Here is a 27,907-nt window from a genome sequence, read left to right on the forward strand (position 1 = left end):
TTTAAATAAATTTTTTTTTTTTTTTTTTTTTTTTTTTTTTTGGTTTTTTGAGACAGGGTCTCACTATGTAATTGAGACTGATCTGGAACTCACTATGTAGCCCAAGCTGGTCTTGAACTCCCAGCGATCCTACTGCCTCAGCCTCCCAAGTGCTGGGATTACAGGCGTGTGCCACCATGCCTGGCTTCACATATATATTTCAAAGTTTATAATAGACACATACTTTTACTGACTACATATATATGTGTGTGTGCTTTACGAGTGTTCAATCTATTTTTGTTTTTGCTTTGTTTTTAGAGATACTCCAGGCTAGTCTTGAACTCATAATCTTCTTACTTTGGCCTCATGAGAGTTGGAATTAAAGGTGTGTGCCACCATGTCCAGCATTAATCTTTTGTTTCTTATTTAATTGAATTGATAGCAGAATAGACTATCTTTAGAAAAACTAACATTTATAAAATATATAGTTAGTTATATAGAGAAATTTGTGTTGGTTTATTCATGGTGAAATTTTTAAAAGTATGCCAAATGTTACTTAAGAAATGTATTTCTTGGTTATAGATTCCATACATTGATATTAAATAAAAGCTTTTCAAAGCTTCTATACTTTTTTGTCTGTTTGATATCAATTTACAACAAAGATGTGTTCAAATTTGCAGTTTTAGGCTATGTTGTTGCATAGATTGTTAGGTGTGTAGAATCCAAAGATTAGCTTGTCTCCTTGCTGGGCTGTATCTTTAATCATATATACTCCTTTTGGTCTGCATTACTGCTTTGAACATGGGTTCTGTTTTTTCTGTAATTAATGTAGCAGCTTTGAGATATCACTACTTTCATGATACATCCTCACATAGCTTAATTTTCAAACATTCTTTATGATTTTATGTTATGCCGTTTATAATCAGTGTATATGTGGATTTTTAAAATTCAGTGAAATGATCTGCTTATTAGGAGCATGACTTTCATAGCACGATGGTCACTTGTCTATAGTGCACATTGCAGTAGTTTTTAGTATATATATCGACAGAACTATAAAACAATCCCCATCACCCAATTCTGGAGCATGCTCATCATCCCCAAAAGAAATTTCGTATCGCTTTCAGTCACATCTCATCACTTTCCTATTTCTACCCCATGTCTGGGTAACCACTTCCTTTCTGTCTCTAATAGGTTGCCATCTAAGACATTTCTTACACATAAATTGGGTCATATGATATGTGGCTTTTTGTGACTGTCCTTTGGCTTAGCATTATTTTGAGATTCATCCATGCAGCTTTTATGAATTCCATCGCTGTAATTTACCATAGTTACTGAAACATCTGCTTTTTAGTCTACTATCTTCATTTATATTTTCTACTATGCTTTTTCTTAGTCTCTTTTTCTCTTGACTTTTTTTGGGCTGATGACTTTTTCTTTTAATATTCGTAGTTCTTAATCCTTTGCTTATCTGGAAGCTGTTGATTATATTGGTACTTTTAAAGTTTTGAACTAAGTTCAACATCAGTTTTGTAAGTAAAAATATTTGCAATTTCATTTTGTTTCTTTTACAATGCATTTAATTATAAATTTTAAACAATGTAGATTTTTATGATGAACTTACCATGCTTTATCTGCATATTAGACAATGTATTATTATTGTGTGGAGTTTTAGTTTTGTCTTTTTGAAAGATGAGTTTAAAGTTAATTCTATTTGATTGATGACATATTTCTGTGTCCACTCCTATTTCTGGTAACTCCCTTCTGGATGCCCTTTTCTTCTTGCTAAGGCACATCCTCTAGTGGTTGTTTTGCTCAGGCCTGTAAGTGTCAAGCCCTCTTGGAGTTTATTGTTAATTTGAAAAATCAGGTTACCGCTTGTCCAAAATTCCTACCTGTTGTTTCTATAGTTATTATGTCTCTTTTTTTCCTCATTGAGTTTATTGATGCATTTTATGTATACAGTACATTTACATTCATCACTGGGATCTTGTACCTTTATATGACAGGTCTTGGTTCTCATTTTTTCTCCTTGTCTGTGCCCTCCCTTCACCCCCTCCTCCCCTCCCCATTTACAAGCATTTTATTTTCATTTTTTCATTTTCTCCTATTTTTTTCCTTTCTTTTATTACCTTTCCCCTACCCCTCCCACTTTCCCTACACCTTTAGCCCTTTTCTTCCTCTTTCACATTGTTAATTATCTCATTAGGATCTTGTGTATTATTATAGTTTTTCACACCAGAGAAACTATTCGTTATTTACACATGTGTGACTTATTTATTTCACTTAGGAGTATATCCTCAATATGTATCCATTTTCCTATCAGTGACTCTACTTTCTCATTCTTTATGGCTGAGTAGTATTCCATTTTAGAGAAAAACCATATCTTCTTTGTCCAGTTTCCAACTGATGGGCAAATGAGCTGTTTCCAAGCTTTAGCTATTACAAACTGTGCTGCTATAAACATAGTTGCACATATATCACTGTGGTATGATTCTTTTTAGTTATTATATCTGATCTGTATCATTCTCCACTTTCTTCTTCTGAGAGTTCACTTACATGAAGTTAGGAGCTTTTCACAGCAGGTGTGGCTCCAAGGATTGAGGGGATCCCCTGCCTCTGCCTAGTGTGGGGCAGTCACAGTCCTGTCTGCTTCCATACCCTGTGGGGAAAGCAGCAGCTTCTCCTGTCCCCTGGTTGCCCTAATATTTCTCTTCTGTCTCTGCTTCATGGAAACATTTACTTTTGTTGAGTCTGACAGATTTTTTTTCCAAAAAAGAGAGAGAAAAAATAGAACTTGTTTTCCCTCATTGCTATATATTTGAAGCAGAGAAAGTCAGTAAGGCAGAAACGCTATGCTAAAGTCTTGGAGTTCTCCTGAAAGTTTTCATTTAGAGACTGATTATTTTCTTCTGTGAGTAATACGAACCATCACTTTTACTCAGAGTCTGCCCTTTATCTGCTTTCTCGGCCCTAGTGAACCTTTCTTTTCTTGGGCTGCGTTTTCAAGGGAGCACTGGATGCTGCTCAGTAGCATGTGGATGTCATTCATGCCCTCAGGAGCATGTGCTGTTGTCCAGGGAGGGGAATCACCTGTTCCAGCCCTGTGATTGCCTGGGTTTCCAGAGCAGTCAGGTGTCTTGGACTCAAGAGTGTCACCAACTGGTTTGCGCTTCTTATGTTTTTTATGCTAACTCATTAAAAATAAATGAAACACAAATAAGCAGAAAGATCAAATGAATATAAAACAATTGTCCATCTACCAGCTAGAAAAAGTCATAGCTAATGGTCTCGGTTTATCTTTCCTAATAATTAGGAAATAAGATAATTATTTTCCTAATAATTCGGCTTTTTCTAGGCACGAGCTAGTTAAAACCTGCTTTTGCTTGAGACTGATTAGTGAAGCTTGTTTCTTGAACAAAAGTGTTCTTTTATTTGGCTACTTTGATTAAAGAGAAAAAAGCAGTAATTGCAATAAATCTTTTATTTCATTTTGTAGGGTCTTTGGCTGTTGATTGCAATCACTATGTCTGACTCAGTAATTCTTCGCAGCGTGAAGAAATTTGGAGAGGAGAATTATGCTTTTGAGTCAGACACATCACGTAAGTAAACTTTTCTCTCAATGCCTCTTGTACAAGGAGAGATGAACACAGAAGTAGGACAAATTAGTGAAATTTCAAGAAGTAGAAAACTAGCAATGATGTGTAGAGCTCTTCCTGGGTGCACATTGGACACACAACTTCGTGGTTCTTTCCCGAATCCAGGCACTGTACCCTCTCAAACCTCTAGATGAGAATACACAAAGTGTGGACGAGAGGAAGAATCTCTCACAAATCCCTTTCCTAAGTACAGTAGGGCTGGCTGTTGTCATTAACTTTGTTCTAGTATTGTTATTTATTTATTTATTTATTTTTGGAGACAGGGTCTCACTGTATAGTTGAGACTGACCTGGAGCTCACTATGTAGCCCAGGCTGGTCTCGAACTCACAGAGATCCTCCTGCCTCAGCCTCCCGAGTGCTGGGATTACAGGCGTGCGCCACTACGCTTGGCTATTCTAGTATTGTTACTGGTCATAGAGACAGAGCAATCATTAAATGAGTGCTGCTCCTCTGGAGGGTCAGTGCCAAGACTGCCTGTCAGAATGAGATTGTGTGGAAGGCGTCTGGAGCACTTGGACGTGGCATGCTGCGAACGCAGAAGATTCTAAGCTATTACTTTATTTTTAAATCTTCTCATTCAGCATTTTACAGTCAAACAAACTGAGACTTGGATAACTTCTGTAAATCTTGAAAGAGGTTACATGGGCAGTAATTACTGGAACTATAATTCGAATTCAGTTCTGTCTTGTTGTTCTTACATTCATCAAAATGTCAGGGGAACAGGATGTGACATCCCGCGACAGTGGGTGACAAAGTACCTCGGGCTTCCTTTTCCTCCAGCTTTCCTACCCCCGTGACCCTGGAGTCTCACTTTTGCCTCCTGTGCTACATATGCTCAGACTTGTGCTGGGGAAAACAATTTGTGGCCTCCTAATGGTATGGAAGTGTCAGTGACATTGTCCCATTAATTTGTGATCTAGCAATAGATAAATACATGTCGCATTTTCTTTAGACAGTTTAGAAATGTTGGTCCCCACTTCATATCCATAAGATACAGATATTTTATGACCAGGATAAAAGTCCAGAAATGTAGCCAAGGCAGCAACCTAACACTGAAAAATATCTTTTCTGTAATGTATATTATATGTATATGTAGTGGAAAAGGAAAGCCATTATTTTGCAATGCTACATAAAGAAAAGTACTCTATAGAAAATTTCCAGAGCAAGATTATTAATAATTATGTTACATTTTATTATTATTATTAACTTCTTTATGCATTGTTTTTAATTTGACAGATAACAATGACAAGAAATCAAGGTAAGTGACAATTTGAACATTGCAGCATCTTTTCTACAGTAATTCTACAATATTCCTATAAAAGCAGAAAATATCTGCATGCACACTGTAGTTATTATAAAATGGTATACACAATCCGCTCTTCTCTTTAAAATATTATTAGATGTGACTCTAAAAACCTTTGGAAATATCCCTTCTGGATTAGGTCTAAATCTCCCTTTGCATCTGGGATACCACAGAACTGGCCTAGTAGGCAGGGGAAAAGCTGGATAATATCTGTGATTCCATGGGCACAAGAAGATCCCCAAACAAGAAGATGGATAGTAGAACCCTACAATTTAATTATTAGACATTTTTCTTTAGCTTGAGTCCAAATTCTCATATAAGATAAATGCCAATGAGTCATTCTTTGGTATGAAGGGATCTAATTTAGAAGACAGAAAGGAGGCACCAGGTGAGTTCTGACATGAAGGTGGGTAGAAAGGGAGGAATTTTAGATATTTAAGAAATCGTAAGCACTTCCTGAAGGGAGGAAGAGAGGGTAGAGGTGGTTGATAAGATTAGCTTCGGAATAGAAATGATAAGCTCAGCCTGGGCCTCACACTTTCTTCACTGGTTGGGAAAGAAAAAGCAGTACAAATGTGGATAAAGGGCAACAACAGCATGAGTAGGAAGTTGAGTGAGTTCTTTTGTTCTTAGAGGAGGTGAACAGGAAATGCAAAAATCGCAGTAAAAGTTTGACAAAGATGCTGAGAAATAGAAAAGTGATCTGCAGAGGGATGAAATTCAGTGTTGTGGGTCAAGCTGAAGAACACATATTCACTAGTTCATTCATTTATTTGTTAACTCATCTCACAATTTTTTTCATTGAGTCTATTGGTACATTTTAGGTATACAGTACAGTTACATTCATCATTGGGATCTTGTACCTTTACATGACAGATTGTGGTTCTCATTTTTTCCCCGTTCCCCTGCCCTCCCTTCAACCTGTCCACCCTTCCCTATTTACAAAGCCTTTGTTTCCATTTTTTTCTTTGCTCATATTTTTTCTTTTCCCTTCTTTCCTTTCCCCTATCCTTCCCATCATTTCACAAATATTCATTGAATTCATGTAAAGTGTTAGGCACTGTTATAGGTGCTGAGGGTACAGAAAAGGAAAAATGGGCAAAGCAAAGAAGAAAATAGGCAAAAACCTCTGCCTCTGAGGAGAGCACCTTAGTAAAGGAGATATGATATAATAAACACCATAAATAAATAAACAGGCAGCACTATAATGGGTGATAACCTATCATTTTCTTTCTAAGGAAGACCGGTAAATACGGAAATGAAGATACAAAGTAGCATTTATATATGTTGGGATAAGGGGTTGAAATTTTAAAGACCTTGGCCAGGGAAGACTCAGGTGGGTGACTTCGGCAGGAAGAGTTGAAAGATGTGAGGATAGCTGTCCATGTGGGTATCTGAAGAAAACATTTTGGGAGAGGAATTTGCAAATGCAAATATCCAGAGGTGGGAACACACTTAGTATGAACACAATTCATCAAGAGTCCGGGTAACTGCTTGTTGAGAACTGCAGTAGAGTAAAGTAGAAGACCTGGTCCGAGAGCTAATGGGGCTGCATCACAAGAAACCTTGAGTGAGATCTCAGTAAAGACTGGAGATTCTACTCTGGGATGGGAAGGAAGATTAGGGCAGCCAAAGGATATACACCGCCTGTGTTGGCTTCAGTCCACATGGTGGTTAGGTTGTCTCTAGCCAGCCCAGCAGACGGGCTAAAGGGGGCGAAGTGCAAACAGGTAGATGGATGCAGAAATAGCTTCTGAGGATGATTCTGGGGAAAGGATTACGGATGCGGTTCAGGTGCTAGGCAGTAGGGCTTGGGATGTACAGGGAAAGAAGAATAATCTTGATGAGGTTCAGTGATTGTCAGTAATGGGAGGATTTAAAGGATTGTAATCTAACTGAAGTTGACAAAGACGTATGGAAGAAGGAAGGAACTGAGAAAATGAGATGAATGGGCAGCTGCAGAGTTCCGGTGGAATTAAAAATGCTCTGAACTCTAATAGTTCCCGGTGACATCAAGGTCTGAGGCGTCCACAGAATAAGTGACTCACTGGATCTGAGTGGGAACCCCCGGAGTTGAGGAAGTCAAGGACAAGTCGAGCACAACCTTATGAGAAATGAGATGAATAACAATACGAAGAAAATTCAGTCTAATGGGGATTATGGACATGTTTTTGTTTTTCATCATATCGGCATTGTTTAATGTGAGTGTAAGTGCTGGAAGGAAGATTTAAAGTCAGCTAATCTAACCATCTCAATTTACCCACAAGGAAATGTAGGTATAACTAGGTCAAGGGTCACAGCTGAAGGCAATAGTAACTGTTGGTGTAATTGGAAGTACAGTACCTAGGACTTCTTAATCGCTCCAATACCTCTCTAAAAACCAAAACCAAAATCTTACTGCATTTCTGTTGATCGTGAGATATAGCTCTACTGAAATCTGTAAAAGAATAAAAGGCTATTCTCAAGATACCATGTTTGGTCTTAATTTCACAGCCAGTGGAGTCTTTCTTACTAAACATGACTCATAACACAGCATATAGAGAGAATTTCTCATTTTTTGGGAAAGGATGGTCTTTAAATTCCTGCTTTTTTCAGGTTACAAGATAAGAAGAAAGATGATCGAATACAAGTTGGCTTCTTCCAACTGGTAATAAAACTGTGCTGATTGATATAGAATTGGATTTGCAACCGTGAATCATTCAAGGCATGAAGGAAATGCTGTCTTTGGCTGTATTGGCAGGTTTTAACCAGTGATATCTTAGTCATAAACTTCACCTGGGTAGTGACATGCTGGATACTGGTTAGAAATCTATTACTAAGTAAACACATAAATTCTGTCCAGTAGTAGATCAGCAGAATCTGCTGGAAAGTAATCACCAAACTCATAATTGTTATTTAGTAAAGAAAAGCATCACAGTAACCACATCATCAATGTTAATTTTTATGAAAAGATTTTAGAAATTCTATAGTTTAGGTTCTTACTCCCAACCTTCACAGGACAGAGGCATTTTCGGGCACAAACAGCCACTCTTCATTGTCATGACCTGTTCTGAGAGCCAGTTTTTCCTTTGCTGGGTGCCTCATATTCACCTGTCCGTGGTACCCATCTCAGTGATGATTTCCTTGGGTTGTGGATGGTAGCAAAACACTAAATCAGTTCCTGAGGTAAGGAGAATTTTGAGATTAGGACAGAAAGAACGATATCTAACAATGTAAGTGTCTAATGTTTTAGTCAACTGATGTACAATTTACTGCAAAACAATTAGTGTGAACTCTACTGCTTTGTTAAGATGATTCCCATGAAATTTGGTGTTGAGTGCTATGTATTTATCATAATCTAGTAGCTAAAGTCAAATCATATTACTGTTTCTTCTGCTTTCTGGCCATAGATGATTTCTGAACTCTTTGTTTTTCAAGTTTCGATTTTCTTCATGGACTGACATTTGGCTGATGTTTGTTGGAAGTTTATGTGCATTGCTCCATGGGCTATCCCAACCAGCAGTGCTTTTGACTTTTGGTGCAATGACCGATACTTTTATTGAATATGACACTGAAATACAAGAACTCAACATTCCAGGAAAAGCATGCGTGAATAACACCATAGTGTGGATCAACAGCTCCCTCAACCAGAATGTGACGAATGGGACACGTTGTGGGTAGGCTACTTTCAATTTTTTTAAACCCTTTTCTTAAATCTTAAATTTTAATTCACAATGTATAAAGGGGGCGTTATCGACTGAGCTGCAGTAGTGTTTAACACAGGGAACAGAAACATCATTACTCATGTTTCTAGAAATTACTCTGCCCTGAGGTCCCCCTCACCATTTTACCAGGTTTTAAAGTCTTAACAGAAACAGGATTAGAAATTGTTTATCAAACACAGTACCAAAATTTAACCACGCTGTTAACTACAGGCTTGAACATATACTATTCAGACTTAATGCCACCGGGGAGGCGACCCAGGAGTTTCACTTGAGTCTCACAGATAGGAGTTCCTCTTTTTTCACCCACTAAGTTCCTTCCTCCCCTTAGCTCTGAGGCTGTGGCTGATGATACACTGGTCCCAAGCCCTTTTCTATATTAGGATTTTCATGAGCAGGCTGCATGGGCTGAGGCAGAGGTCTCTGGTTACATTCAGTAATCGAGTTTCCATGGAAGAGTGGTGCGGTGCTATGAGCAGAGGCAGCTGTGCAAGAAAAGCCGGAACTCACACAGCACAGTCACTAACTAAGCTTCTATTCTGTCTGCGATAAGCCTGATGGGCTGCTGTGTACCATGAGTGAGTCCGTAGTGCACTGGGGCTGACTCACCATCGTAGCATGGATTTCACAGCCTGCCTCATGCTGCTGCAGGTTCAGAACAAGCTTGTTTGCATGTATGAATCCATACAGTATCCAAGTTCAAGATGCAAGGGTGGGGCACATCCTGCTTGAGAGGCGTTTGGAATGTTTTCCTCAATGAATTTTGCTCACCTTCATTTTTGAAATTTTTGACAGGCTTGGTTCAGCTATGAGTAAATCTTTCTGAGATATTATCACTCAGTGAGCATTTTTCACTCCCTCAATAAAACACACAGTTTTTTTTCTGGTAATCATTTTCTATTGGCACTATCTTGCCTGAAGGAGTTTTCATTTTTTTGTCTATTTTATTATTATAAATAAATATTAATTGTGCAAATGAATGGGATTTGCTGTAGCATTTCTATATATGCATATATCCAGCTTTGATCACAGTCCCCCTCCCTTCTCCTTACCCTCCACCTCTACTTACGCTACTACCCTTGAAACCTTTCCCGGGGCCCCCTGCTCAGATATAATAATCCCTCTTCTACTTTCAGGTCATTTCTTTTTTTGTTTCCACATATGAGAAAAAAATACACCTGTCTTTCTGTGTCTGACTTATTGCACTTAGCTTGATATCTTCCACTTCCATTCATTTTCCTGCAAATTGCAGGATTCCATCTTATGATTGGATAAATAGCCCCCTGTGCATATGTGCTATATTGTCTGTATCCATTCGTCTGTTGACAGGTAATTAGGCTGGTTCCATATCTTTAAATATCAGGATTGATAGATATCAAAAAACCAGGAGTGGCATAGGTGGAACATATTTTGTTTTGTTTTGTTTTTTGTGTTTTGAGGAACCTTCATACTGCTTTTCATGGTGGTTGTACTAATTTAATTTCCACCAACAGAGTATAAGGAAGGGCTCCTTTTTCTCTACAACCTTACCGTCATTTGTTATCTTTTCTTTTTTAAATAACAGACATTCTAACTGGTGTGAGATGGAATCTCAATGCAGTTTTGTTTTGTTTTGTTTTGTACCAAGGATCAAACTCGGAAACTTGTGCTTGCGAGGCAGGTAGCAGCATTGCTGGGCTAACTGCCCGGCTCTTGATGCAGTTTTGATTTTCATTTCCCTGACAGCTAAAGATATTGAGTATTTTTCCCATATATTTATTGGCGATCTGTGAAGTGTCTATTTAGATCATCTACCTGTTTACTGACTGGATTATTTTTTGTTACTGATCCCCCGTCAGGTGAAGAGGGGGTAAAGACTTACTTGCATTATGTAGTCCACCAAAGATTTATTTGAACCCTGCCTATATACAGGGTCTCGTGGAAGCATCAAGAACACAGTTTTGCAGAGCTTAGGTCCAGTGAGGCAGACCATTATCCAAACAGTGACTGTTCATATATATGTCGTTACAGACTGATGGGTACTCGATGGTAGAGAAGCGGAGACTAACACACTATGTGCAGAATCGCTCTTTCAAAATTAGCAATGAATTAAAAAAATGGGAAGTAGAAAAAAAATTAGAAATGAATTTCCTAGTATCTCAATACGTATGCTTTTTCTCCAAACTTTGAAGTTTCTTTTCACTGGGAAGGCCCAAAACAGTTTGTATGAGAGATGTTCAATGACAGTCTTTAAAGTTTGTCACTCTCCCTGTGTATAAGGTAATTAGATCCAAACCACTAATTATACTCATGAAAATAAGTTTTCAAGAGAAAAATTTCCTGTAATTATATTGTCAAGCCTTAAAATAGAACTGAAATTAAAAATTGTTAAAATCCTAAATGAGGATATGGAGGAATAGGATCATCCATATGTTGCTGGCAAGAGTACAAAATGTTAGTCTCTCTGGAAAATCCTGTGCACAAATATATATAGTGACTTTAATTGTAATAAGCAAAAGTTGGAAACAACTCAGGTTCCTTAATGGGCAACTGGCTTAAATTGTTTTTTTTTTTCAGCTTTAATTGAGTTTATTGGTACATTTTAGGGATACAGTACAGTTACATTCATTGTTGGGATCTTGTACCTCTACATGACAAGTCTTGATTCTCATTTTTTCCCCTTACCTCTGCCCTCCCTTCACCCCCTTCTCCCCTCCCCATTGGCTTAAATTGTAATGCATCTATCTATAGTATAATATGAAATCTTATTTAACAATGAAATAGAACAAGCCATTGATGAGGAAAGTCATCAGTGGAGTTTCATCACCAAAAAATAATGTAAATCAAGAATTAGGTTGAGCTGAGATGTAGCTGAGATGTAGTTCAGTGATCAAGTGCATGCCTAACATGGTTAAAAAATTACAAAAATTCTTTCTGCCTAACATGCATTGTTATGAGTTCAACCCCAGTACCACACATACATACAAACAAGCCTTGCTTTGAATGATGCCATCCTTCTTGCCACTTTCTGAAGCAGTTCTGGAATTCTTCTTTCATGAGTGTCTTTAATTGTTCTTTCATGGCTGCCTTGATTGCTGAATCAATTCAAAATTATTTACCTTTTTGCTTTAAATGTACCAATAAACTTAAAGGGAAAAAATTATTTACCTTTTTATGGTCACTTTGCCTTTGGGGAAAAGCCAGAAGTCACACAGTGCCAAATCCAGTAAATAAGGTATATGGATATACACCATAATTTTATTTGACAGAATTTTCTGTAAATGCTTTGAATTGATTCAGGTCATGGAGACAGCCACAAAGAACACTTCCAAAACTGCTTCAGAAAGTAGCAAGTGCAACGGGATAAGCGTGTTTGAAGTGAAGTGAAGGGGAATATTTTTGAGGAGGACTAATGGCAATATGCCTTTTACTGTAATGATTTTTTTACAATTTAAACACACAGTAGTTTCTGATCACCCCTTGTATGTAGGTATAAAAGGACAACATGAAAGAGCCTTGTGGTGATCTGAATTTGATCCTTCTGGTCTTGATCATGTCAGTGTTAATATCCTGGTTGTCATATTGTTCTACAGTTTTGCAAGATGTTACCACTGAAAGAAAACGGATAAAGGTTGCACATAATTTTGCTGTATTACTTTTCACAACTTCATGTAAATCTATAACAAGCCAGCAAAGAACAGCCTCGATGGGAGTGGTCACAGATTGTCTGAAACATGCTACCACAATGCATGGTTGTTCTATAAAGCAACTAAATCAGAAGATAAATCATTCATATATAGGTAAATGTCCTATGCATTAAGGAATATAGAGTCACCATGCTCCTGAAACTAGAACTTGAACACATTTTGGCCAGCTTGTCAGTCTGGAGTTGGCACTGACAGTTACTCTGATGTGTCAGTGCTACAGAATCTACAATGTAGGAGACCAGTTGAAAAGAAAATTCCTAATTTACAATGCTCTAAAGACTCCTAGGTACTTAAAATGGCTTCAGTAATATGAAACCTTGATGTGTAAATTCAGTGATATAATTTTATAATGCTTCGGGTTTTTATAAAAATCAAGATAAGATTCCTCATATCTTCATAGTTTGTAAAACATCTCTTAACCTTTTCTGCCTAATTATCATCTCTCTTGCCTCTTCTCTTCAACAAATGAGTCAAGGGAATCTTAATTTATTGAAAAAGATTTGTGCTACTTTTGCTGTTAAGAAAAAGGAAAGCGCACCTCTGTGATCCAAAGCACCTGCACACTTGGCATAGAATCCTCTCCAGGATTGGAGATCCCGGAGTCTTCTACCATGTGGATGATGAAGACATGACCTGCTCTAAAGGGAGCTGAGCCAGTCCTGCTCTTTACTTTCCTATAGGCTTTTCTTATAGGATTGTCCTATAGTTCTGGAATATTTTCAAGTCATCTGTAAGGCCATAACAGCCACTTTTCCAGGGAATAAAATAGAAGTGAGTTAACCCCTCTCACTTCATGGGCGCCTCAGGGGTGCAAAAGATCATGAACTGCACACATCCTCGTCTGTCATGCAGCAGTAAATAGAAGTGAGTTAACCCCTCTCACTTCATGGGCGCCTCAGGGGTGCAAAAGATCATGAACTGCACACATCCTCGTCTGTACCATGCAGCAGGGGCATTGCTGCCCTAGACTTCGCTCCAAGGAACCCCAGAGCTGAGTTGCTCCCTTGTACTCAGTCAGAGTTAGGAAGCTTCTGTAAGGGCCCCTGAGTGTGGATACTCATATATAAGTCTGTCATTTTCTAGGTCTTTTTCAGTCTCAGTGTTGTCCTTGGTTATCATGACTGATTGGGAATGTTGTGAGCTTTTAGCCGATTTGGAGGTTGTCAGAGGGATGGACCGTGGCAGAATTTTTCTTCCTAATTTACATTTTGAAAGTCAAAGCAGAATCAAGAAACATTTATTGATGACTTACTTTAGGTAGGTCTTGTATGAGGCTTTGGGAAATGTGAGCAAGTAACATAAACCCAGCCCTTCCCTGCAAGTAGCTTGCAACCTGCCAGCAAGACAAATATGAATAAGCTCAATATAAGTATATTTAACTAAGAAATTAACTAATAGTGTTGCTTGGTAGTAGAACTTGTGAAATAATAGTTTGCTCCACATTTAATGAATTATATGGTAGTACTTGGCCTGAGTTCAGTAGAGGAAGAGAATAACTCAAATTTTAGTTGCAGAATGAAGGCCTGAAGAGATGGTAATAATACAGGATGACAGCATCCATGCTAATGACACTACTTCTAATTTTCTAAAGAATAGATGCTATATCTTTTAACTAGTCCTTGCCAGTCAGCGTGTCTATCAGCCAGTGTGCTGATTTTCTAATTATAAAATTTTTATTTCCTGGAGTAATGTCAAAATATTTTTTCTCCCTTGCCTGTCACTGCCAGTTCCAAATCCTGTGTCATAGAGTGGTGGTTCTGCAGGGGAAAAGGCAAAGAACTCTTTGGTTTCAACTTTAGAAACTGTCTTGGTGAGGGAAGCTTCATGGGCTGTGGCCAGGAGAGAAATGAGGCAGATATACTTAAGGCTAATAAAACACTGTCCTCCTCCATGGGACAATGACACACTCATTGTTTTCAATGTCACTGAGATGGAGAAACTGAAAAGCCTGCTTAGATTCCCAGAGGAGGTAAGAGTAAGACTTTACTTGCTGCATGTTTCTTTCCCTAAGTAAATGTCTTTTTCAGACAGCCTGTCTGCCTTGTTAAACCTTTTTCTAGCCATGATTGTTCTGTCACGACCTGTGTAAGAGCGAGAGCTCAAGGTAAATCTAGCACTGGTCAGCAAGCTAGGGTCTCCTGACTTCTGATTATTTCACACTCCCAGCATCTCTGCCTAGAGAAATGAAAAGGATGAGCGTATTTGCTGTGGATAGTATTGTGAGATCTATTTAAGGATTTGGTTGGATTGATTCTAATACTGCAAAGATAAAATGCCTTAGTCAAGTTAAATAAAAATTTATGATACATAGTTTAAAACTCCCCTTGCATCTAGAAATGCAATCCTTGGCAGTTTGATCCCACTTGTATACATTAACATTTTTCCCTCCTCTTTTGAAGGTTGCTGGACATTGAGAGTGAAATGATCACATTTGCTAGTATCTATGCTGGAATCGGTGTTGTCGTACTTATTCTGGGATATATTCAGGTTAGTAGCTCCTCTATTTTATTTAGAGATTAACATCTGGGCTTATGGATTGCAAGGAAATGCAAATTGTTGTTTTTGTTATCTCAATAATCTGACTATCCTTGATTCTTTAAGAAGCCCTAAAAAAAATCACAATTCTTTTTTGGTGAGGATATGAGACAATGGGGAGGATTCTTCTCAGGAAACAACTGAAGGAGTTATAAGAACTGTCCAGAGAGGTGGAGATTGGGCTTTTAGTTATAACATCCTGTCCACCTTCCTGTCTCCTACTTCATCCTCTCTTCTGAGATCAAAATGGACAGCTGTGGGTGTGTTTTTAAGAGAAGGTTGAGGACCGTGGAGAAAGATGGGCATGCAGCAGAAAGCAAAGTGTATTTTCTTTTTCTGTTTTATTGCTAAAATCTCACCAAACTACCTTCCATCCCAAAGTCTGTAAAACTGAATTTAGAGCGTATTCTTGATTTAGGCAACAGACAGGGTTAGTTACCTCTTATTAATAACAAAAAATATTCATTTTTTTGCTGCCTTTTGTAGAAAAATATAATGAATCCCTTTCATCATTTATTCAAGAAGAATTATTCCAAGTGATGTTAGTTGTAAAGAGAAATGAATCCATTTTTTCCAATTCTAGTGCTTTTCATTACAGACTTGCTTTTTTGTTGTTGTTGTTATTAGTGGAAATCTATCAACAGATTAGATTCCCAACTTGTGCCATCATTTTTGTCTTATGTTTCTCAAAACACCATTTTCCTGGAATCTGTACATGAATACTTTCCCAGGGGAAAATGTCACTCAGAAGTGGCATGCAAAAGGACTATTATCAAGGATATACAAAGAACTCAAAACAATCAGTCCCCCCAAATATAAAGACCCAATTCAAAAATGGGCATCCGAAATGAACAGACATTTCTCAGACAAAGAAGTAAAAGCAGCAAGTAAATATATGAAAAAATGTTCCACATCACTGGTCATTCGAGAGATGCAGATGAAAACAACACTGAGATTCCACCTCACCCCACAAAGAATAGCTGCTATCAAGAAATCACACAATAACAAATGTTGGCGGGGTTGTGGGGAGAAAGGAACCCTCCTCCATTGTTGGTGGGAGTGCAGACTAGTGCAACCACTATGGAAATCAATATGGAGATACCTCAAAGAGCTTGGACTGGAGGTTCCATTTGACCCAGCCATCCCTCTGTTGGGTATCTTTCCAAGAGAACTAAAAGAATCATATCACAGAGAAGTATGTGCACCCATGTTTATAGCGGCACAGTTTGTAATAGCTAAATCTTGGAAACAACCTATTTGCCCATCCGTTGGAAACTGGATAAAGAAGTTGTGGTTTTTCTATAAAATGGAATATTACTCAGCCATAAAGAGCGAGAGAATAGATTCATTCATAGGAAAATGGATACATATTGAAGATATACTCCTAAGTGAAATAAATAAGTCACACATGTGTAAATACCAAATAGTTTCCCTGGTGTGAATATTCTGCAACAATGCATAAGATTCTAATAAGATTACTGACATTTAGAAATTTGAAGAAAGGAGCTAAAGGTGTAGGGAAGGTGTGATGTGTAGGGGAAGAACAAAAAGGGAAAAGAAAAAAATGTGAGAGAATGAAAAGATGAAAATAAAGTGTTTGTAAATGGGGAGGGGAGGAGGGGGTGAAGGGAGGGCAGAGGTAAGGGGAAAAAATGAGAATCAAGACTTGCCATGTAGAGGTACATGATCCCAACAATGAATGTAACTGTACTGTATCCCTAAAATGTACCAATAAACTCAATAAAATTAAAAAAAAAGAAGTGGCATGCAAAAAATAGTCACTTAAGAGCAATAACATCATAAGTTTGGCAATGGGAACCATATCCTACTCATGTAGAGAGTAAAGTTCAATATGGAAAATTCCAAAAGTTGAGGGCCTCCTCAAAGGTAGATCTTCCTCCAAAACCAAATCTCCAGTCACTTCTCCAAAGATTTTGTGCTCACCTTCACTTTCAGCAGCAGGTGCCAATGCTCAGGACTTAGTTCAAGAAGAGGCATTTTGTGGAGAGTATTCCTTTTAAAAACCACTATGTGGAGACTGCTACTGAAAAGAGAAGAATTAACAAATATTTCTAGTATCACAATGCTACAGACTGCCTTTGTCAATCTTCAGGTATGCTTTTGGGTAATTTCTGGAGCTCGCCAAGTAAGAAAAATGAGAAAAATGTACTTTAGAAGAATAATGAGAATGGAAATTGGATGGTTTGACTGCAATGCCGTGGGAGAGCTGAATACAAGAATCTCTGAGTAAGTAGCTGGCAGAAAGATGTTGTAATGTATCATTTTGTAGAATAAAACTCTTGTTTTTAAGTTCAGTAACAATTTGAAAACATTTTCAATGGGTTTGGTTTGTGCTGTCTCTAGTGTTGGGCTCTCAGAGGTAGCATGGCATTTGCATAGGCAATGCCTTATAAATATGGTTATTAAATATTGAAATATTTGGACATAAAAAATATTTGAGATAACAAAGACAACAATATTGTGGTGCTGCAGTTTTATTTACAGATCTTTGATCAAAATGTTAGAAATGAAATATTGTAGGCTTCCCCACTCCCCAGCACCCCAGGCTTTCACTGGAGCAGACAAGTGAGGACTGCCCAGCCACATGAGTGCCCCTGCTGCATTTAACACCCCCCCATGCTCTTGGTCCTCCTGGCTGTTCTGGTACCTAGATCCACATTGCAGAGGCATGGGTGGTCAAAAAGGACATTGTACTGAGCTCCAGAAGGTGGAACAGAAGTGAACAACTGCAATAAAGGCCCACCAGACCTCCGTAGTTGATAAGGTGAAGGGATCACCACCTTCCATTAGAACCTGGACTATCTTCAGGGGAAGGGCAGCTGGAACCTGCCATAGAACCTTGCAGGGTTTAACCCTGCTGGAGGTCAGGGAGTTCACCTTGGGCCTTGCAGCCAGAATTTGGCCTGAATATCAGGGGTCTGCCATTGACTAGCTGAGACTAATTGACTTAGTTCTGCACATTGCTGCCCACATTGTCTATTGTTACAGCAGGGGCCTAAAGGAGGCCCTTCAAATTTTTTTCTTTCTTTTGCTCTTATTTTTAATTTTTAAATTTAAAATTTTATTTTTTCCCATTCTTCAAATTCTTCCTTTTTTCTTTCTTCTTTTTCCCACTCAGTCTGTTTCTTTGCCACACTGTTCTTCATATACCTGTTTGTCCTTGTTCCTGCCTTAATTCACATTTCTTCTTTCTTTTTCTTCTCTTCTCTCTTTTTCCTTCTCTTGATTGTTATTAGTTTCAAAGGAAAGTGAGTACAATTTATAATTTCTCTATTACTGTTAAGTTGCTCTATTCTTATCTTTTTTCTTGCACTCTTTATTTTCTCTTTTGTCTTCAAAAGTTTCCTAGAGTTTGCGTGATCATCCTGTATCCTCTGGCTTCACTTGGACCCTTCTACTATTGTTCTACCTATCTATTCCTCTCTTCCCAACTCCTTCTAAGTCCCCATCCTGAAGGGTAAAGCTGTTATACTGAACAGTTATTCATAAACACATTTTGGGCTGTTCCTCAATTTTGATTTAATTCACATGGTTAAAGGTGATAGGTTAATAACTACCATGAATTGTCAATTTCTAAATTGTGCTTGATGCTATTGCATTGCTGATTATATCAAATGGGCTAAAGGGTTGTGATTAATTTAATCAGTTGTCCTTCGTGATATTACAAAAATAAGAGTTTCTCTGAGTCAGAGTCTCAAAAGCTGAAGTGCAGCTATATTAGGAAGATCAAAGTACTAACCCAGGAATTAAACCAAGGACAGCCCAACAACAAAAATAAAAATGAGAAAACACTTAAGCAAGGTGCAAGACAGACGTCTAATTCAGCAATAGCAAATTCTAGGGGAAACTAGGTGGAAAAGTCTGACAACAAACTACTAGGACTCCCTGAACTCATAGCACAGGAAGTAATGAAACAGATCAATCAGACTCTAGAAATATTCAGAACAGAAATAATTTCCCAGATAACTACAGAGATGGTGAGCACAGTGAAAGACAGGATTAAAGACTCAAGAGCAGAAAATGACCAAAAAAAAAATAAATAAATAAAAAAGATGAGCTCAGGACCATAATAGAAGCCGTGAAGGCCCAGCATAGGAAAGAAATGGAAACCATGAAAGCCCAACATAAGAAAGAAATGGAATCCATGAAACAGATTCGAACAGATATCCAGGAGATTAAAAACTCTATTGAAAGTTTTTGCAGCAGGATGAATAAATGTGAAGATAGAATTTCAGATATAGGAGAAAGGATGGCAGTCAGTGACCATGAAGAGAGAGATCGCTTAAAAACAGTAAGTGATAATGAGAAATTGTTCCAACAACTCCTAGATGATACAAAGAAGAAAAATATAAGACTGGTAGGAATCCATGAAATAACAGGAGAAAGTACAAATGACTTAAAAAAAAACTGTTCACAGAATTAATGACAGAGAACTTCCCAAACAGAGCAAAAGAATTTGACATACAGATAAGTGAGGCATATAGGACTCTAACTAGCCATGATCAAAAAACAAAACAAAACAAAACAAAAAAAACTGCACCTAGACATATAATAGTTAAGATCCCTGAAATCCAACAGAAGAACAAAACACTGAAAGCAGTTAGAGGAAAGAAACAAATCACATGCAAAGGAAAGCCCATCAGAATCACAACAGACTTTTCAATGTGAATCCTCAGGTCAAGGAGAGCCTGGAGAACCTAAAAGAAAACAACTTCCAACCTAGACTGATGTATCCTGCAAAACTCTCTTTTAAAATGGATGGGGAAATAAGATACTTCCATGACAAAGAACACCTGAAAAACTTCATGAATACCAAACCAACACTCCAAATAATTCCAAACAATATCCTAGAAAAAGACAATGAAGGTCACAACACCATGAGACCCAACAGAGCAAATCAATTAGGCAAGTCAAGAAACTAAAGGGGGGGGATTAGAAAGAGCCACAATAGGACAATAACATGACAATGATAAGTCAGTACATATCAGTTATATCCCTCAATGTCAATGGCCTCAATTAACCAATCAAGAGAAATAGACTGGCAGAATGGATAAAGAAGCAAAATCCAGCAATATGTTGTGTACAAGAAACACACCTAGTGCAAAAAGAAACCCATAGACTGAAAGTGAAAGGATGGAAAACAGTTCTCCATGTGACAGGAGCCCAGAAAAAAGCAAGGGTAGCTATCTTATTCATAGACAAAGTAAATTTCAAAACAAAACTAATTAAGAGAGACAAAGAAGATCACTACATCCTTATAAAGGCAATGATCCAAGAGAAATAGATGATAATCATAAATAAATAAATAAATATATCTATATATCTATATATGCACCAAATGTTAATGCCCCCAACTATAATAAAAAAAATAATTAAGGAACATGAAAAACCAAATACAAACTAATACAATTGTAATGGGGGACCTAATTACTCCACTATCACAATAGACAGATCATCTAGACAAAAAATCAACAACAAAATAACAGAACTGAACCAAGCTTTTGAACAAATGCACTTAATAGACATCTACAGAGTGTTCCACCCCACAAAATCAGAATATACATTCTTTTCAGCTGCACATGGGTCATTCTCCAAAACGGACCACATAATAGCTCATAGAATATGCTTAAATAAATGCAAAGGAATTGAAATTATCCCATGTATATTATCAGACCACAGTGCAATTAAACTTGAGATCAATAGCATATGAAACCATAAGAACTTCACAAATACATGGAAATTGAACAACATTCTCCTGAACAATCAAGGGGTCACAGAGAAAATTAGAGAAGACATTAGTCAATTTTTACAAATAAATGACAATGCCAATACAACATACAGAAATGTATGGGACACAATGAAAGCAGTTCTACATGAAAAATTCATAGCCTGCACCAGGAAAACAGAGCGAGCTAAAACAAACAAACAAACAAACAAACAAAAAACAAGTTAATGATGAATCTTAGGCTCCTAGAAAAAGAAGAGCAAGAAAAATTCAAAGCTCATACAAGGGAGAAAATTATAAAGATCAGAGAAGAAATCAATGCAATGGAAATTAGGAGAATGATACAAAAAACCAACAAACTGAAGAGTTGGTTTTTTGAAAAAAATAAAATCAATAAACCCTTTGTCTACCTTGTCAAACATAGGAAAGAAAAGGCTCAGATCTGTGTGATTAGGAACAAAAAAGGTAAATTCACAACAGATCCAGCAGAACTCAAGAGGATCATTAATACCTACTCTGATAAAATGGAAAACACAGAAGAAATGGACAGATTTCTAGATACTTAGGAATTACCAAAGTTGAATGAAGAAAAAAATTCTAAATTCCCCAGTTACAATCATTAAAAATGAAAATGTAATTAAAAGTCTACCAATGAAGAAAAGCACAGGTCCAGATGGCTTTGCTGCTGAATTCTACAAGACATTTAGAGAAAAATTACTGCCACTTCTCTTTAAACATTTCAATGAAATTGAAAGGGAAGTTATACTTCCAAATTCATTCCTGGAAGCAAGTGTTACTTTGATTCCAAAACCAGAGAAAGACCCAACCAAAAAAGAGAACTACAGGCCAATCTCTCTCATGAACATAGATGCAATAAGACACTGGCAAACAATACAGAAGATCATGAAGAAGATCATACACCCTGACCAAGTCTGATTTATCCCAGGGATGCAAGGATGGCTGAACAAACATAAATCAATAAATATAAACACTATGTTAATAAAGTCAAGGACAAAAATCATATGATCATCTCAATAGATGCAGAAAAAGCATTCAACAAAATTCAACACTCACTCATGATAAAAACCCTGCAGAAAATTGGAATAGATGGATTTTATCTCAACCTGATGAAGCCTATCTATGAAAAACCAACAGCCAGTATCATTCTAAACTGTCAAAAAGTGAAAACCTTCATGCTAAAATCAGGAATAAGACAAGGATGTCCACTATCACCACTCCTCTTCAATATAATTCTGGGAACATTAGCCACAGCAATTAGGCAAGAGAAAGAAATTAAAGCAATAAAGAGAAGGAAGGAAGAAGTTAAACTGCCATTATTTGCTGATAATATAATACTCTACATAGAAGACCCAAAAAACTCTGCCAAAAGACTTCTAGACTTAATTGTCACTTTCAGCAGAGTAGCTGGATACAAGGTCAACGCTCAAAAATCAATAGCCTTCTTGTACACAAATAACAGACTCACTGAGAGAGAAATTAGGGAAACAGTTCCATTCACAATAGCATGCAAAAAAATGAAGCATCTAGGAATCTAATGAAACAAACACAAGACCTCTACACTGAAAACTACAGCACTCTGAAAAAAGAGATCGAAGAGGATATAAGAAAATGGAAAGATCTCCCCTGCTCCTGGGGAGGAAGAATCAACATAGTGAAAATGGCCGTACTACCAAATCTGCTATTCAGATTCAATGCAACACCAATTGAAATTCCAACAGTATATTTCACAGAACTAGAGAAAATAGTCCAAAAATTCATTTCGAACCAGAAGAGACCTGGAATAGCAAAAACCATTCTAGGTAACAGAGACATAGCAGGGGATATCACAATCCCCAACTTGAAACTATACTACAAAGCCACTGTGATAAAAAAAAAATCGTGGTACTGGCAAAGAAAAAGACCCAAGTATCCATGGAATAGATTGGAAGATACAGAAACAACTCCAGATGCACTCAGCTCCTTCATCTTTGACAAAGGAGCCAACCATCCTCAGGGTAGCCTCTTTGATAAATTGTGCTGGAAAAACTGGCTTTCAACTTGCCAAAGATTAAAACTAGACCCTTATCTTTCACCATGCACTAAACTAAAATCCATGTGGATTAAAGATGTAAATATTAAAAAAGAAACACTAAACTTGCTGGAAGATAAGTTAGACAGAACTCTCAAAAACATTGCCATAGGAAAAGACTTTATGAACAGATCCTCAGTAGCACGGAAAGTAGTACAAAGAATCAACAACTGGTATCTCATCTTATTAAAAATCTTCTGCACTGTAAGAGAAACCACCAGCAGAACTAACAGACAACCTACAATGTGGGAAAACAATTTTGCTGGCTGCTTCTCAGACAAATGAATATTATCTACAATATATAAAAAACTCAAAAAAATCAGGACACCCAAATATAAAGACCTGGTTCAAAAATGCGCATCTGAAATGAACAGACATTTATCAGACAAAGAAGTAAAAGCAGCAAATAAATATGTGAAAAAATGTTCCACATCACTGGTCATTCAAGAGATGCAGATGAAAATAACACTGAGATTCCACCTCACCCCAGAAAGAACTGCTGCTATCAAGAAATTAACCAATAAGAAATGCTGGTGGGGTTGTGGGGAGAAAGGAACCCTTCTCCATTGTTGGTGGGAGTGCAGACTGGTACAGCCACTATGGAAATCAATATGGAGATACCTCAAAGAACTAGGATTAGAGGTTCCATTTGACCTGGCTATCCCTCTGCTGGGTGTCTTTCCAAAAGAATTAAAAGAGTCATGCCACAGTGATATATGCACACCATGATTATAGCGGCAGAGATTGTAATAGCTAAAACTTGGAAACACCCCATTTGCCCATCAGCTGGAGACTGGATAAAGAAGATGGGGTTTTTCTATAAATTTGAGTACTACTCAGCCATAAGGAATGAGAAACTAGAGACAGTTATAGGAAAATGGATGCATATTGAGGCCATACTCTTAAGTGAAATAAATAGGACACACATGTGTAAATACTGAATAGCCACTCTGGTGTGAAATACTAAAAGTGTTAATTAGATTTAAAGTGTATAACTGATAATTGAAATAGGAAGAAAAGGGCTAAAGGCGTAGGGGAAGTGGGAAGGGTAGGGGAAAGGAAATAAGGGAAAAGAAAAAATATGAGAAAAAGAAAAAATGGAAACAAAGACTTTGCAAATAGGGGAGGGTGGAGGGGGTGAAGGGAGGGCAGGGACAAGGGGGAAAAATGAGAACCAAGATCTGTCGTGTAAAGGTACAAGATCCCAGTGATGAATGTAACTGTACTGTATACCTAAAAAGTACCAATAGACTCAATGAAAAAAAAAAAGAAATGAAATACAGAAGAGTGTTTGTTAAAATAGGGTCATTTGGCCTCAGAAAGAGAAAATGAGAAATGGATGTCTATGTTTAATGGAAAACCATGATCTTACTTCACATGTGAAGGCAATTTCTGAACACAAAACAAAAACAAAAACTCCAAAAATAATTTGAGAAAGATTCAAATAAAAAACCCACAGGATTTAAATCCAATTTATACCCAAATACATTTTCCATCATTGATAACCTCCCTGTGAAATTCTAATGAGGCCTGAGTAATTAGACCCTATTGAATTGAACATTGAGACACAGGAAAGACAGTCAGTGTATAGTAAATATAAAGTAGAATGAAAGATCAGACCCCAAGATTCCAGCACTTACTCTCATCACTTACTGTGACCTTGGACAGATAGGTAACCTTGCTAGAGCACAATGGTCTAATCTTTGGGTAACATCATATGTCCTTTCTTGCTGTCATATTCTAAGCCCTATTTACTCCTTCTGTAGAAGAGTTTAGGAAATGTTCTTAGGTATATGAATCTAATGTAGTTCTAGTGCACTTACCTTATACCCCTGCATTTGAGGAACTTACAACCTAGGAAGCAGGCAAACCAACACTTAGCACTAACATGAGTTGCTTTTTACCTGATAGGCACTGTTCTACTTGCTTTATACACACTAGTTTAATCCTCATTAGTACCTACTAAGGTGGGTTCTGCTATCTCTTTTTATAGGTGAGAAAACTAAAGCAAAATAAATTTAAGTAAATTTTCCAAGAAGAGCTTGTATTCAAATCCAGAGAGTCTGGGTTCTTAGCTATTATTTTTTACTGCTTGTAAGAAGAATGCAATAATTACACATACACATGCACATACATATGTACCAATTCATTATGTTGCTATGGAAACACAGAGAGGAGGATATTACTTTTCCCTGGGGATAATCCCAGATTGATGAATGAGGTGATATGTGAATAGAATCTTGAGGCAGAAAGGATTTAATAAGCATGAAGAATGAAAGAAGGACTCTTCAGGATAGACCAGAGCTATTAGCTGTAAGAAAAAAAGAGAAAAATAAGATGGTTTTCAGAAGCCTTTATCAACATTGAATGGACATCATGTAGGAAAGCTGAGTTAAGACAAGTCGAGTTGGTCAGAGCAGAAAGGCTTGAGAACATCCCAAGGTGCAGCATATTCTCCAAGAGTTGGGAAACTGTTGTATTACAAAGAATGGAGTGTTCAGAAGGGGAAGAGTGAAAAGTTTCAGCAAGATATTTGAATTGATCAAATTCAGTTTTTAGTGATCCGACTTTCTTTTGTTCCAGTGATATTAACAAAATCAACGAGGCTATTGCTGACCAATTGGCTATTTTCATTCAGCGCATGACTACGGCCATTGGTGGGTTCCTGCTGGGATTTTACAGGGGCTGGAAACTGACCTTGGTTATTATTTCTATCAGCCCTCTCATTGGGTTTGGAGCAGCTATCATTGGTTTGGTAAGTATGTCTTTTTGTTTTTCTCTATGAGAACACACTTGCACTCATAAACAGCTCAAAATATATAGCTTGATTTTCTTCTGCTGAATATGTTAAGTCAATATCACTATTTTTAAGTCAATTATCACTATTTTGATATAGTCTGTTTGATTATTCCCCAGAGTTAAATAACATTCCAAAAAGTTGAAATTAATTATATTTAAATAAGGTAAATATTATTTTACTAACAGCAAACAAGCATGTTTATTGAACATCTATTTTGTCAGCTACTATTAAGAGCTATATATTCATCATTTCCAATTCTTACTACAATCACATAAAGAAAGCAATAATACCATTTTAAATATAAGAAACTAAGAATCAGGTAAAAGGGCTTACCTGGGACTGCACAGCTTGCAGAATAAGATTCAGGTTCTATGGAACTTGACTCCAAACTCCCACCCATTGTTTAATATGTGGTCCATGTTCTCCCTATCTCAGAAGCTTCCCTTAAAAAGGCACCAAAAATGTACTCAGATCAGTAATAAGTGGATGGAGGAGATTTCTCCAGGCTCGGCTGTGTTCTGAGCGATTCCATCTGCTCGGTTTCAGGGAGGTTATCTGACCCATTCTGACTGTTAAGCCTGCTACCATCTCTGTTCCTCAGCTATCCAGGCCAGGACAACAAAGTGTAGAAGTCAAAATTTTGGGCCAGTCCAATTAAAGACACTTCAAAGAACAGTGAAGTTATTTCTTATTTTTAGAGCAGTCACATTAGATAGCAGGTTATAGTAGCCAACATACCAATCATTTATCATAATAAAGGAGAATAAAATTTGAGTTAAAGCTACATGACACTTAAATATCATTGAGCAACAGGTACTGATCTCCATGATAATATTTTCTAGGAGAACAGTCTGACAATGCACTGGCTATGTTGCGTAAACATTCCCCAGATTTTACAGAAAATAAATGAAAGTGATAGTCGCAAAGGGCTCATTCCACTTACTCTGTCACCACCCTCTCTACCACTAACAAGTCTGTGTAACTCAAGAACAAGTCATTCAACCCATCAAAACTCCAGTTTCCTCATCTTGAAAATACGGATAATCATTGTGATGATTCAGGGCATAATCCATATTATGCACTTAAACACAGCACCTGGCCCAGAATTAAATGCCAAAAGATATTGTATTATCATTATTATTATTATTATTACCAGTCCGCTATATCACGCCAGCTTCAAAACAATGTTTTGTACCAATCACTTTCTAGGTATGCTCCAAGGAACCCTCAACCTCCACGGCAGGGTGTCAGGGGCTCTGCAAACATTTGATTCTTCTCCCCCCCGCCCTGCCCCAGATACATATAATCTCCTTATTCAGATCTGTGATAAACTAATAAACATGTTCCAGGGGACCTTATGTCATGTTTTAACATGTTTTAACACATTTAAGGGTATAGTTTCCCTCCTCACATCAGCACCCATATTCTCGGGTCTCGTACATGTGTTACTGATGCGTACTGTTGAAGCTCCGCCCTTGTCTCTCCAGGCATGTTGGTTCCTGTAAAATGCCGTTATAAGCAATGTAACTAAGACTCCGATGTAGGACACACACATAAAAAAGACAAAAACAAGTAACATATGACATAATAGAAATTGTGGTAGGTTTTATATGCCTTTATCAGACTATAATTTATTCTCTACAGTTCAGACAAAGTGGTTTACTATTTATCAAAAGCTTTTATCTCTGGAATTACCTCTGCAAAGTTATGCCTTTGCCTGCCCTGATCCTCTCTTTCATTTTATACTCCAATCAATTGTGCTGCCCACGTGGGTCCCCAGCCTTTGCCTGTGGTGTTTGTCTCCAAATTGTGCAGTGGTTTCTGAGTAATGTTCGCAAGAAACAGAACTTTGGGATCTCAGTCCAAACCCAATGAGAAACATGAGCATATGCTAATATGTATTTCTAAAGCTTTTAGGTCAGTTTAACTGAAACGTTCTCAGCTTAATTAATATGCCATACCAATAACAGATATCACTCAGAACCATTAATTTTCTCATTACAGGGCTTGGGATTTAGCTCAGTGGCACTGTGCCTGTCTTGCAAGCACAAGGTCCTGAGTTCAATCCCTGGTATTGAAGAAAAAAAGATTAATTTTCTCATTATTGTACTGCAAATGCATATTCCAGGAATCAATTAGATCAAAAATGTGATAAAATGATGGTGTCATTCATAATGTCCAATTGCAAATTTTAATGTTGACAAAAATATTCTTGCTTTCCATATTGTTGCTTTTCATACACACATTTCATTCGCACCTTTTATAAACTGTGGACTGATTATATAGTAACTACATTGTTAAAAACATTATTTTACTTATTTTATATTTTAGAGTTTATCTAATATTTTGTTTTATGATAGTTTTGCTGTTGAAAGTTTAAGAAAACTGTTGGAAGATAAATTCTCTTTGTG

At 37.3% G+C, this 27,907-nt stretch overlaps 1 protein-coding gene across 4 annotated transcripts in view; it reads left to right on the top strand.

Annotated features, from left to right (window-relative positions):
• Abcb11 (ATP binding cassette subfamily B member 11) overlaps window positions 1-27,907 on the top strand; it is a 143,053-nt gene that overhangs the window by 54,945 nt on the left and 60,201 nt on the right. For 3 of the 4 annotated variants that reach the window (XM_010606932.3, XM_010606937.3, XM_010606933.1), the window contains 7 exons: window positions 3,476-3,578; window positions 4,873-4,894; window positions 7,535-7,586; window positions 8,357-8,595; window positions 14,726-14,813; window positions 16,975-17,108; window positions 25,280-25,451. In XM_010606932.3, the coding sequence (XP_010605234.1) occupies window positions 3,476-3,578; window positions 4,873-4,894; window positions 7,535-7,586; window positions 8,357-8,595; window positions 14,726-14,813; window positions 16,975-17,108; window positions 25,280-25,451 (810 nt within the window). Of the gene's footprint in view, window positions 1-297; window positions 365-3,475; window positions 3,579-4,872; window positions 4,895-7,534; window positions 7,587-8,356; window positions 8,596-14,725; window positions 14,814-16,974; window positions 17,109-25,279; window positions 25,452-27,907 lie in introns of all 4 variants that reach the window. The other variant, XM_010606934.1, reaches the window with a different exon arrangement.

Source organism: Fukomys damarensis, unplaced genomic scaffold (genome assembly GCF_012274545.1).
Source record: "Fukomys damarensis isolate Sample0158 unplaced genomic scaffold, DMR_v1.0_HiC HiC_scaffold_26, whole genome shotgun sequence".
Classification (NCBI taxonomy): Eukaryota; Metazoa; Chordata; class Mammalia; order Rodentia; family Bathyergidae; genus Fukomys; species Fukomys damarensis.